The sequence below is a fragment of the Uloborus diversus genome, chromosome 1 (genome assembly GCF_026930045.1).
Source record: "Uloborus diversus isolate 005 chromosome 1, Udiv.v.3.1, whole genome shotgun sequence".
NCBI classification, from domain to species: Eukaryota; Metazoa; Arthropoda; class Arachnida; order Araneae; family Uloboridae; genus Uloborus; species Uloborus diversus.
The window spans coordinates 169,979,356-169,993,561 of NC_072731.1; the positions used below are offsets into that span (position 1 = coordinate 169,979,356).

The following is a 14,206-nucleotide window of genomic DNA, read 5'->3' on the forward strand; positions in this document are numbered from 1 at the left end:
GGGATGCGTTCCAAGACTCCTTGGGTAAGTCAAAATTTCGCGTCGTGGAAAAGTGTTGTGAATATGACTTTTTTATTGACATACCCAATCATTTTAGACATTTTCAAACACCTTTTAAACTGTTTTAGACCATTTTTTAACTATATTTTACCATTTCTTACATAAAGAGTTGATTTTTTACCGAATTTTTAAAAAAATTTGCATTATTCAACATAAAATACTGTTACGATGCACAAAATCAATGATTAATGGGAGAGAGAGACCTAAAAATAAAACAGTACGGTTCGTACAGTATGTAGTAATAATAAAGCATTGCACTGTAATAGTACTATACAATAGATAAAATAAGTTACGTTTATAACTTAAAAATTGAATATGATGATTTATCCCATTCATTCTGATTGTTAGTCTGATGTATTTTTTAATACAGTAGCTTCGGATTTATTTTTATAGCATTTACATCTATGGTAACACCCCTCTGGGACCCCCTTGACTTATTCGGATTGCCTTCTCTTGACTTTTAATTATACGTATGAAAGATTCACTCATACCTAAGTGTCGTGCTACCTTCGGCCCACTTTTTGTTGTTCAAGCGTATAAAGAATCTTTACCTTTTCTTAAATTGTCGCAAACTTTCGCTTTTTGTTTCCATCTTCAAACTTCAGATGAAACAGCGTGCCTAGGTACCCCAATATTTCATCACCTTTCATATTAAGAATAAATAAATGAAAAATGAGGAATGGTGGGTTTATACACACTAATAAAGCTACGTTTATAGTGCATTGTGTGGGAACTTGCGCAGTCAGTGATGCTGAAAGGATAAGAGTACATTCACGAAGTCACTGTTTAGTAGTGAGTAATAAATCCGAAACTTAGCATCACGATTTCTTTCCAAATATTTTCGTGTTAAGAGCGAGAAATTCGCTTTAGTTCTAAAATTCGTTGCTCCCGAAAAACTCGCATTATAGCCATTTTGCGTAAGTCAGATCGCGTTATAGTGGGAGTCAACTGTATGTTTATTTAAAATACAGTACAATGTTTTCAAACGTTGCACATGTAAAAAGTAATATTTTACAGTCAAAAAACTAAAGTGGAAAATAACTTGTAGTAAGTTTTAAAAAGTCAATTGAATTTTTTTTATTAATACCAAGTTTAATGTTGAAAAATGCATTAAAAAAACACAAATTTCCTGAAAATATTTTTATTTTCAAATAAAAATTATTTGTTATAAAACTTATTCATGTTTAGCTACTTTATATTGGTTGTGTTCTGGTTAAATATTGAAATTCTGGTATTTTTGCGTGCATTAATACCGGAAATCCTGTGATATCCCTTATATTTTTATCTCCACACCTCTAGAGCAGGTTTTTTTCTCCCCAATATTTTTAGTATTTTTCCAAATTTTCGGCAATTACATGAATAGCTATTAAGAATATCTATCTTGGAAACTTGTAAAACAAAAACATAGAAGCTCTTACAAAATTCTATACTTTTTAAGAATTGCCTATCAAGAAGTTTAATGCTGAATTGCTGGTTTAATTTTACTTTTGTTTCAATTATGTTGACAGTTATTAATATTTGTTGTAAACCTGTTGAACTGCAATTGTAAAACTATTGTACTGTGTGCTTACATACCTTTTTTTTCTTTACTTGCCGATTTATATGTTTGGTGCATCTGTTATGAAAATTGATGTCTCTTTGCATCAAATTTGGGGGAATTGAATTTTTCTCGTTTTTGACATTCCCTATGTCTAATTAAGTGGCGAATAAATGAAATTTCTTTATTTTTATTCAAATCATGAGTTAATATTTTCACACAAACTACTGTACTTATTAAAAGTCAAATGCTGAAGAGTTTAATGCTGAATTGCTGGTATAATTTTACTTTTGCTTCAATTATAATGATAGCCAGAGCCGGATTTAAGGAAGAGCAGGCGGGGCTACTGCCCCGGGGCCTCCACAACAAAGGGGTCCCCACAATAAAATTTTTACAAAATATCCTAACTTTCATGGGTCAGCAAATTTTTCCGTTTTGTCTCCCCTATAAATTATAATAATAATATAAAAAAATAAATAGCAGTAACTTCAGGATGTATTTACTATTAAAGTGCTGATCGAAAATATCGGATATATACATATATATCAAAATATTCGTATATATATCAAAGTATCAGATATTTTCGAAACTATGATGATCTTTTCGAGCCCTGATTAGGGGCCTCCACTCCTTCCTTGCCCCGTCGCCTCTGCACTTCCATATCCGGCCCTGATGATAGTTATTGGCGTTTGTCATAGACTTGGTGAAATAAAATTCTGAAATTGTTTACTCCACTTTGTTAGTAAAGTTTCTTTTTATGATTTTGTTAAAACCATAAATGAAAAAGTTTTAAACAAAATTCTATGCTTTTTATGACAGTCAAATGTACTAAAAGTTATATTAAGTGTGTTGAAACTTAAGTGCTAAATTGTTGGTTTAACTTTATTTTTGTTTCAATTTTTTAAAGTTTTGTACTATGTACTTAACATCATCTAAATCTTATTATGTCTATAATTTTCTTTTTCTCCACAAAATGTGGTTCTATGCAAGAAAGATAAAATGCTAATGTCACTTTGTTTTGTTGAGTTTTCTTCTTCTTTTGTTAGACCTGAATTTAAACTTTTAATTTTGATTGATTAAAATGTACTTTTTTTTCTTCACAGGCTTGGCATAAATTTAGGAATACTTGCAGAAACATGTCCCAATCTTTTGAGTTGTGGCATGCACGAATAACTACAATTCAGGGTAAATTAGGTGCTGGTGTTGCTTCTTATTTTACATTTTTAAGATGGCTTCTGTACCTCAATTTGGTCAATTTCTTCATTACATTGTGTTTTCTGCTGACACCGCAGCTTATTCATGAGCATCTGGAGAACAAAGAACATGCACTTCACACCAATGCAACTTTTCATACATTCTATTTTCTAGATTTATTTACGGGTTCGGTAAGAGAGTTTTTGATGTTTTTTTTATTCTTAAAATTATAAATTGACATTGAATTTCAATTGAATTGGTGCAATTTATTAAGTATTCAAAATGTTGATACAACTCAGTAGTTTAATCTGTTTCTTAATTTTGCATTTATTTAATGCTTAAAGAAAATGTGTATGTATAATTTCAAATCTCTAACTAGATTCAAGCAGCTTCCACTTTCTCGTCTTACTTTTTCTCGTTCACTTGTCCGGCGTCGAACCATTGTGTGTACCATCCTTTTTTATGCAGTGATAAAGGGGTTTGTTTTTATAACCTCCAGGACCAGATTACCCCAGTGCCCAGGCATGGGCACATGGGGTATGGACCCAGGGCACAAACATTTAGGGTGCACCAAATCTGTGGGCAAAGTTTTAATTGGCACTTAAAATTGGCAATTTTCATATTGCTCTGTAGCAAAAAGTAAATATTAAGTCTGAAAAAAAAAATCCCTTACAATTTTATTCTCTTTGGCAAATTACGAAACCTCTCCAAGTTTAGTCATTATTTACATAGTTATGTCGTAGATAATTTTGATATTTACGGCTTACTGCAATGGGCAAAGTTTGACAATATCTTATATTATGTGTATTTATCGTATTCTATAACGCTTCTAATTTTTCTAATGAATATAATTGTAAAATAATGTACCGCCAAATTTAGCATGGCTGTGTTAACATGCAAATATCAAAATATTTTGTATATAGAATAAGTGGGGGGGGGGGGGGGGGGGGGGGGGGCACCAAATAAATTTTGTGCCCAGTGTCTTCCAAAATCATAGTCGGTCCCTGATAACCTCAGAACAGCTGTTTGCGCTGTTCTTTAATTCTTTTTAATTGCTTTTATTTGTACATGTATACACCTTGTCATATTTTTACTCATTTCATTGTACAAAGTAGTTTTCGGCTGCTTCTTTTACAATCGCAATTTAAAGTAGAGAAAAATCAGAACTTCTGAAGTATGACACACATGTTAAGTGTTTTGCGTGACATTTATATGATGGAAAAGTTCCCATCATTTTGCTTCTAATCAAGCTAATTTTGTCATTGATTAGCTGGTTTTAAAACACAAGAGAAAGAATGACAATGGTTAAGCTGTCATACTTATCATTTAAAAATGTTTTTAAAGTCATTTTTTCTTGCACTTCTTTTTTTTTACATGACAAACCCATAGAACCCAAAATTTCATTTGCTCACATTTTAATTAAACTGAACAAATGGCTATGGTTGAATTTTATTTAAAGGATGGTAGTGATGTATTTCAACTCTCTAACAGGAACCAAATTTGCAATACCTTTTTAATTTGCTTTGCACTTTTATTTGTGACTAACTTTTGTGACATTGTATCGTAGTCTATGGTGATTTATTTAATCTTTAGGGTTACATTGAAGATACTGTCTTTTATTATGGACACTATACAAACTCATCAGTCAGTGTAGTTTCTGGTCTAAGTTATGACATGCCATTAGCATATTTACTTGTTACTGGTGTGAATGGCTTGATTAACTTGATAGCAGTTACTTACTGGTAAGTATTGTTGTTTTCATAGTATCATTCTTTTTTTTTCTTTTGAAATTATGTACATGTGTTTTAATTATTTATGTAGCCTAACTGTGACTTATCAAAAATCCTATATGGATGAAAGTGGAGGAATCAAAAATATCTTTTGCAGTAAAGTTTTCTGTGCATGGGATTATTCAATTCAAGCTGAAGATGCTGCAATGCTGCATAAATCAGCATTTACTAATGAAATCAGAGTGAGTTATACATTTATTTTCTTTCAAATTCAAATTTAACTGATTTTTGTAAAAAGACATGCCAACCAATAGAGAATGCCTGTAATCATTACAAAAAACAGCAAGTATTTTTATTTATTTTTATTTATTTATTTATTTATTTTTTTACAAAATACAGAAAATTTAAAATGTTCTATGGAAAATTAAATGTTTTCTCTCATAGCTTTTTTTCAAAGTAAAAATATAGCAAATGTACGAGGTTTGTCTGGAAAATACGTATAAAAGTTAAATAACTTTATTTTTTTAATTATTCAGGTATTCAGGCCGAGGAGTCAGTCACCTTTCTCACCTTTAGTCACCTTTTGAAAATTTGGTTACTTTTAGTCACCTTTTGCAACTTTTGTCACCTTTCTCACCTTTCTTGAAATGTCTTATGATTTTTTTTTAAATAATTAAATCCTTGAAAAGTATCTGAATGTTAACAGTGAAATTAATTAAAAAAGTAGCATTAAATATGCCCCCCCCCCCACCTTGTTTTTTTTTATTGCTTGCAATTGCACCCTATGAGCAGAACCAGTCTTTCTATCCCCCTTCGACCGTCAGAGGCATTTTTCCCAAGTCTCGTCTAAACGCCATTTTGGTTCCTATCGTGTTTCTGGCCATAAAGTTCAGCTGTGCAATTTGTTTCTGCACACTTTGCTGAGTGAGTGGTCATCGAATGCAAGTTGTCTTCGGGTGTTTATCAAATGACATCATCTGAAGTCTCTGAATCTCACGGAATCTCACGCTCATCTCTAGCCAGGCGCGTTACTTGCTTGTTTTACTTTTACTGACTTCGAAAGTCGCGACTAAGCAGCCACAAGTGGTTCGATTTGAAAGAGGGAAGATGGGTTAAGGAGGCGTGCTTCGATGTCTTCTTTGAGCACAGAATAGTGAAAAGTTTTGGTTTGTATTTATAGTGTCACTTTGTGTTTGCACAGAAATGATTAGTTTGGGTTTTATTTTTGCTGCGCAAGTGCGAAGTGAACTTGGTCTGTGTAAACATTTCTTAACATTTCCTTTTTTGGTGGGTCTCGGAGAATCTCCGAATTTTTTTCTTTTTAGGTTTCAATGCTTTATATGGCTAGTTCCAGTAAAAATAAAGCTTTTAAAAGCAAATGCTAGCCAAAAGCTTTATTTTATGTAACAGCAAGATTGATTTTATTAAAGTACGGTTTTAACATGGTTTGGTAATGTAATGATTTGGTTCTTCCACATTCATTTAAAAAAGCTGCTGATTTTATAATCCAGAGATTTTATAAGTGGTGGTTAGTGTTTATTTATTTATTGAATTGGAACAAAAAAACTGCTGTAAACCTATTTGGAACAAAATGCACTACGACAGTATTTTTGATAAATGCGATATTATTTTCCTAGATTCAATAAGGAATAAATTTTTGTTTTAAAAAAAAAAAGAAATTAAAAGAAAAAAAGAACAGCCAACCAACGCATCTAACAAATGAGTCCCGATTGAAAAAACAAACAAACAAAAGTACCCTCACACCCTCACATCGTTATCTTTATCACCCCTATTTTGATCAAATCAGAAGAGACCATGACAGCATTCCTGCTTATTCGGCATTATTTTTCATTCCTAAGCCTGATAAGTTGGGGATTGCAAATTGACTAGGACCAGTCTAGCTGGGCCCAGAGCCTGTTGCTGGTCGTCACTTTTGTATTTGTAATTGTTAATAACTTGATTTAACACTACATTTTTTACCTCCCATGGATATGTCATGGAATATTTTCAGAGCTTGCTAAAAAAATAAAAAGTAAATAAAACAAGAAAGAAAAAATCATGGCATTTTCAGGCATATGAAATGATATTTTCATCATTTTATTTTTGCATTGTAAGTACAATTATCATTTTGTTAAAGTCTGATTTTTCAAATTGGTTTTCTCAGTTATTCTCTACTATCAAGACTTTTTCGATTTAATATTTATGCTTTGTATTTACTAAGAAAAAAGAAAGAATGCTGATAATTTTTCAACAAGCTAAAAAAAAAGAGAAAAAAAACAATTCTAAAAATGTGATTGAATAACAAATTATATATATATATATATAATAAGCTTACTTTACACTGAAAGTTTTTTCAAAATGTCTTATAATTTTTATTTTACTACTTCTAGCCCTATAATATTCATTTCCAAAATTGTAAAGAAATCTTTATAAGAAATATATAGGCTATTTTGGCAAAAGTCAGTAAAAAGGGATAGTCCTTTGCTGTTTTTTGAGTTCTTAACAAATTGCTTTTGGTCACCTTTTAGTTACTTTTTTGTCACCTTTTAGTCACCTTTGTTTTCAAATTTGTCACCTTTCTCACTTTTTTCAAAGGCCATCAGCAGTCCTCGGCCTGGGTATTACAATATGGTCTCCTTCAAAGTACTCTCCCTGAGACAAAATGCACTTCTGCCGACGCCGTTTCCACTGTTAACAGTTCTGAAAGTCATCAGGTGTGATGCTGTTCAGTTGCTGTGTTGTTTCTGCCTTGATGGCCTCCACATCACCCAAGTGCTGCCCCCGAAGCACCATTTTGCATTTGGGGAACAAGAAAAAATCATAAGGGGCTGAATCTGGTGAATAAGTCTGGTGGTCTGTCATGGTGATTGAGCTTCTTGCCAAAAACTCAAGCACAACCAGTTTATGTCAGAATTTTTTGAACGACTGTTTTAGGGATTGGTAGCTCGTCAGCTATCATTCTGACTCTCAATCTACGGTGTAAGAACACAAACTCGAATTCGTTCAATGTTTTCATAAGAACTTGATGTTGAGGGACGTCCTGGGCGAGGGTCTCCTTTCAGGTCTTTTCGTAACCTTTATAACCACTTGTTCACACTTGATTCCTTCAGAGAATTATCTCTATAAAATTGCTTCAAACACTCAAAAATCTCCCTACTATTGTTGCCTAGCTTTGCAAGAAACTTGATGTTGATGCGCTGTTCCTCAATCCGAGAGAGAGCTCCATGCCGACGGCAGGTGAAAAGGGGTAGCTTTCAATAAGCAGCTGCACACTCCTACATACATGCAAAGTACTGAAACTGAGCTTTTAGGGGATTGGCTACAGGGACAGTACCACCTGGGGGCCCCTTCACAATGCTGTGATACGTCACCCCGACTTATTTATACGTATTTTCCAGACACACCTCCTACATTTGATTACTGACAAAAGAGTTGCTCGTGTGAAAATCATATTGTTTTAATTGTAAAAAAATAATAACATTAATGATTGTTATAAACAGATATTCCTGTAGAGTTATTTTGAATTTTTTATTTACTTGTATTTTATATGAAACTATGATAAGAAAAATGTGTCCTCGACTTTAATTTAAAACTTTCCAATACCAAACATGGGCATTTTGTTGAAGAATATTGTAAATTATTTTTCTTGCATTTTTTATATATTATTTTTCATCTTTGTGTTTCTTAAGATTAGTAGCACTTAACACATTAAGGAAAAATGTTTCTCTTCACATTTACATATACATTAACTGTTGTTAAACGTCTTATAGCGTTCGCTAGAGGTACAAGTTGATCAAATTTTATTCATGTACTTAGATTTGCCTATGCATTGTTTAATTTAAAGCATTATATTCTATTGTAAACACCAATATAGTTTTATTACTCTTTATTGTCAGTTAAAAACTGCAAATTTCAATCCAGGTTGTTAAGGGCCGAACACCAACCTATCTATCTGACCACTAACAAGAGAAGAGAAATAAGAAACATTAATAAATTAAATTGCTTTTCTTGATACTCAGAACTTTTTAAAGTTGGAATTTCTAATATCACATCAAAATATTGTAACCACAAAAAATTATAGCTACTAAATTTTAAAACCATGGAGGCTGAATTGTGGCCAAAAAAAAATAGGTTATCAAAAGCTTGAACTCAGTTTGAACATATATATTCAATCCATGTGATGCAAGATCCTTGTTCCCCCCTCCCCCTCAATTCTGTTGCACTTTTTTTCTGCTATTTTCCTTTTAAAGGACACATTTTTGGGAAATTGAATATAAAATTCAGTGGAAATCAGGAACTTTATTCATAGAATTTATTAAAGAAAATATTAAATGTTAAAACTGGTCTCTCTCGCTTTCTACGTGTGTGCATTTACCGTGTAAGTCCCAAGTTGGAGAATTTCAACATTCAAACATTCACTAGAAATGTTCAGCCTTTCTGTGGTGTTTTTTGTGTGAATGTTTCATTTACTGGCAAAATGTACACATTTACCAGGTTCCAGTCTTTAAAAGTAAAACATATATACATTTAAGTTTTCATATTGTAATATTCATGTATTTTTGTCAGGAGTTGTTGTATCGATTGGCCGAAAAGAAAAAAAGACTGAGCCTAGGAGAGAGAGTTGTCATTTGGACAATGGCTTTCATTGTCAATGTCTTTAGTTTGTCCATCGTAGTTGCTGTTGGGTATTTTGTTTATTATATGCTCTACAAGAAAGCATTCAAGGTAAATATACTCTGTTTCAAATACAGTACTTAAATCTTGTACATTAAAATCTGACTACCTATCTGTGCAATATGTGGATATTAGTCGATCTCCTCGAGAACACCCGAGGGTTTAGAGTCAAACCAGGTATCAAAAAATTCAAAATTTTTTGAAGAATGCATTTAGCCCAGTCTCATTTTTCATAGGGCGTAATTAATGAATGTTAAGTTGCATCTTAAATGACTCTTTTCTACACAAAAGCATTGGAGTGTCATTTCAAATTTAATACATTTGGAAAGCACATAAAATGCCTCATTCAAAGATTTTCATGTTGAACAAAAGCTCTAAGTGCCTAAATTAACTACAAAATGATTTATTAGCTATTTTACATTCATGAAACTTTATTTTAAATCTTTTTCCTCTTCCAAAGCTTGCATGAGGTAATTAACACAAAAAGACAGCTTAATAATTTAGCCTCTTGCCTTTTTTACTCGAGTCTAATGAAATAAAATTTTTCAACTATTTTTAGCATTGAGCTTTTTCGACTCACAATGTGAGAGGAGCGCGGTGGCGAGGAGAGGGAGATTAAAAACATTTTCTTTTGCTTTTTTTCACTTTTTTTTTGGTAGCCAGCAGAGGATTGGTGAGGTTTTATTTTGAATTTATTGTAAACTTATTACTATTGTATTTGTTATAATTGGTCTTTACTGTTAAAATAGTTTAAGGATAGTCTGCTGGTGAGGATTTTGAGGGACTTGCTGTCCTTCTCTAATGGGACATCCGGAATGTTGTCCTTTTTTTAAACGGGGGAGGGGGGGGGGAGATATATTTTTAGGGAGGCTTGCCTTTCTTTTTTTTTGGATCAACTATCCTTGATGGAGAACTTAAGAGGAATAGTTGACATTATTTGAAAGCCTAAATTTTTTATTAGGAATTTTTAGAGGCTGATGTCCTTTTTTTAACAGGGTTATGTCTCACCTTGAATTTTCACATGCTCATTATCCCTGAAGTTTTGGTATCCTGAATTCGGTATTTTCTACCTTTCTCAAATAATCAAGATTTCAAAATATTATAAGTATACAAACCTAAGTGAAAGATCATTTTTCATGCTATATTGTAATGAAAATATATTATGTACTTATTTTTGTTACTTTTAAATTTTTGTTGCCAGAATGTAATAATTGTACCTGGATCAATTCTTGACGTCACTACGATTACGATAGCGGAGTTCAATTAGTTCGATACACCACATTCCTCCCTTTTTAATCTTTAGTAGCCCAGTCTATCTGGTGCTTTTCTCGCGCGGGTGGAACGCCTAAGTGGAACAGGTGCAGCTAATGGCTCTCCTGGCATCTTGGCAACTGCCATAGGTATGGCGGCTGGAGATCCTGGCCGGACATCAGTCATCTCCGAAGGCATGGACCGGTCTCCCTGGAGATTGCTGTTGTCGTTGTCGGCTGGACCGCTTTCAGGACGTACGTCACTGGATCTTTTCCGAAAGGATGGTCGGCGCACCCAGTCGACGTCTTCAATGTCTCCCCCGTCACACATCTGGTCGATGTGACATCGCCAGAGTTGACCATTCACATCTACTGTGTAGTGTAGTTGGCCGTCTTTGCTTTTTACACTTCCAAATCGCCATTTTCTATCGCCTTGACTTTAGTTTCTAACTGCAACCTTATCTCCTACATTGAATCCTCTATCCGAAAATTCATAAGTTCCTTTGTGAACTCTTTCCTCGACACTGCTCTTTGATCTTGTCTAACCAGGTCGATCCTTGTACGAATTTCTCTTTTCATCATGAGCATAGCTAGGCTTTGTAATGTCGTCATGTTGGGGGCCTTCCTATATTGCATAAGAAAGGTACTCAGCTTTTGTCTAACAGTTCCAGGATAATTTTTCATAGTTCTCAAAGACTGCTTTACAGTAAACACATACCTTTCGGCCTGTCCGTTACTTGATGGTTTGAATGGTGCTGTGGGTTTGTGTTTTATGCCATTAACTTTCAGAAATGCCTGAAATTCTTGTGACGTAAATTGTCGACCATTGTCACTTACCAACATGATCGGCAGTCCAAAGCAAGCAAAGAAATCTCGTAAACATTCGACAGTTTTGAACGTAGTGCTAGCTTTCATGGGGTATATTTCTAGCCATTTTGAGTGTGCATCAACTATAATTAAAAACATATGTTCAAATATAGGGACCTGCGAAATCAACATGAATTCTATCCATCAGAGCACTAGGGTACTCCCAATGGTGTACTTTTACTTTAGGAGGATCAGTTTTGTTAACTGCACAATCTACACAGTTTTTTGCAACCCTTTCAATGTCCTTATCGATTCCCTGCCAGAATACATATGATCTCGCGATTGTTTTCATTTTGACTACACCTAAGTGTCCATGATGCAGTTCATTTAAAATCCTTTCTCTATACAACTTTGGAATGCATACACGTTACCCATACATTATGCAACCATCTTGCAGGCTGTATTCCATCTCCCTTCCCTTCAGTTCACCTCCACTTTCCAGGACTCGTAATAACGGAGTGAGTTCTTCATCTCTTTCAGTTTCTTTGGCTAAATCTTTTGCTGTCACCGGCAGCGTTTCAATTTGATGTAACTGGAAGATATCAATATCATCATGTATAGCCAATTTTTCCGAATCCGTACGTAAACGCGAAAGAAAGTCTGCATTGCCGTGTTCCTTAGTTTGACGATAAATAATGTCAAAGTGAAATGATTGCAGAGTCAACACATAATGCAATAGACGTGTAGCAGCTAAAACTGGCAAGCCTTTCTTTGAGCCAAAAATTGCCAATAGTGGCTTATGATCTGTAATTAGAGTAAACTTGGTATTTTTCACATAGAGAAAAAATTTCTTTACAGCCCATACTATAGCTAAGGCTTCTTTGTCGATTTGAGAATACCGTTGTTCGGTTGAAGAAAGAGTTTTAGATGCAAAAGCAAGCGGACATTCTGAACCATTTGGAAATTTATGTGACAATACTGCTCCCAGTCCAACTGGTGACGCATCAGTTGCCAACTTAAGTGGAAGTTCCGGGTCGTAAGGTGCCAAAATTCTTTCCGAACAAATTTCGTCTTTGACCCTTTGAAAAGCTTCCTTACATTTTTTTTCCCATTTCCAAGGAACATCTTTCTTTGTTAACTCATGCAAAGGGTAAGCCAATGTAGCTAACTTTTTTGAAAAGTGCGAATAAAAATTTACCAACCCCATAAATGAATTAACTTCATGAACATTTTTGGGTTCCACGGCATTTTTAATTGCTTTAACTTTTTCAGATGATAGGGATAGTCCTTGAGAATTTATCTTATACCCTAAAAATTCTATTTCTTTTTGAAAGAATTTACTTTTTTCTTTGTTAATTTTTAATCCATGAGCCCGGCATCTTTCAAAAAATTCTTTTAATCTTTCTAAATGAGTTTCAGTGTCTGGAGCTGCAATTCTAGCATCGTCAAAAAATACTTCAACTCCCTTTAAATCCTGAAAAACACTTTCAATATATTTCTGCCAGATCGCCGGAGCCCCATTTACCCCATACATTAATCTTTTACACAGATAGAGTCCCTTATGTGTATTTATTGTCAACAATTTTTGACTTTCAAGGTGCATTTTCATTTGCAAATATGCCTGAGAGAAATCAACCTTGGAAAACACCTTGCCATCACTCACTGATGCAAAAATATCTTCCATTCTAGGAAGTGGGTGTTGTTGCACTTTTAAATTCTTATTTAATGTTATAGGGTAATCTGCACACAACCTAACTTTACCATTTGATTTAATCACTGGTACGATCGGTGTTGCCCAATCCGAAATATGTACCTTTTCGATAATATTTTCGCGTTCTAAGCGTTCTATTTCCTCGCCAACCCTATTTTTCAGTGCAAAGGGCATGGGTCTAGGTCTGCAGAATACCGGACTAGCGTCAGGTTTAAGCTCTAATTTGCACTCATAATTTTTAATTTCTCCCAAATCATCACTAAATAACTCTTTGTATTCGCCTAACAATTTAGAAAGACTAACATTTGTTTCAGCTTTGCAATTTTTTATTGAATTCCAATCTAGTTTAATTTTATACAACCATTCGCGACCAAAAATTGTATCTAAATTTTCCTTAACGATATACAAGTTTAATGCTTACGTAACCTCATTATAGGTAACATTCACCGTTACATAACCCATTGGAACAATTCTATCCCCTTTGTAGGTTTTAAAAATTAATTTTGTAGGCTGAATTTTCTTATTTGAAATTTTTCGGAAATTTTTCAGCGACATTACTGAAAGCTCCACCTGTATCGGCTTCAAAGTTTACCCAATGACCTTCTATTTGAACTTTTACCATTATAGGTTTCCTTGGTTTTTGTTCAGGCAGTGTACACTCTTCAGACTGAATTGTGTAAATAAGCATGGAATCAGTACCTTCATCTTCAGAAAAAGCTTCTACATCCACCTGTTTTTGCTTAACAGGTTTATTAACTTTATTTGCTTTGGCAAAAAAACATGCTTTTCCTGAATGACCAATTTTGCCGCATAATTTGCATTTGTAAGTCTTGAACCTACATTCATCTGTAGAATGATTTTGTCCATTACATCGAGAGCATTCTCTATTATTTTTATCTTGAGAGCACTTTTTCTTCCGATATTGGCTCTTTTCCCTTTCAGCATTATAGTTATGAATTCCCGTTTGTCTACCAATTAATTCTGCCTTGGATTTATGAGATTTTTCCATCGCTAAAGCAATCTGTAAGGTTTGATTTAATTCAAGGTCATTTTCCTCAAATAATCTATCTAGTATTGCTCAATCTCTTAATCTGCTAACAAAAACGTCTCGAAGCATCATATTTAAGACATCTGGTTTATACATACAGGGAATTGCTAATGAGCGAAGTCCTGCGATGTAGGCGTAGGCGGCGTTGATCGGCTCATTCTCGTTCTGCTTGCGGTTTAAAAATATGTGACGGCT

General features: G+C 33.9%; 1 protein-coding gene across 1 annotated transcript in view; it reads left to right on the forward strand.

Moving 5' to 3' along the window:
• Positions 1–14,206, forward strand: part of LOC129222916 (transmembrane channel-like protein 5) — a 45,710-nt gene that overhangs the window by 17,174 nt on the left and 14,330 nt on the right. Inside the window, exons 6-9 of the mRNA XM_054857481.1 lie at positions 2,701–2,982; positions 4,385–4,533; positions 4,613–4,763; positions 9,088–9,246. Coding sequence (XP_054713456.1) covers positions 2,701–2,982; positions 4,385–4,533; positions 4,613–4,763; positions 9,088–9,246 — 741 coding nt within the window. The remainder of the gene's footprint in view (positions 1–2,700; positions 2,983–4,384; positions 4,534–4,612; positions 4,764–9,087; positions 9,247–14,206) is intronic.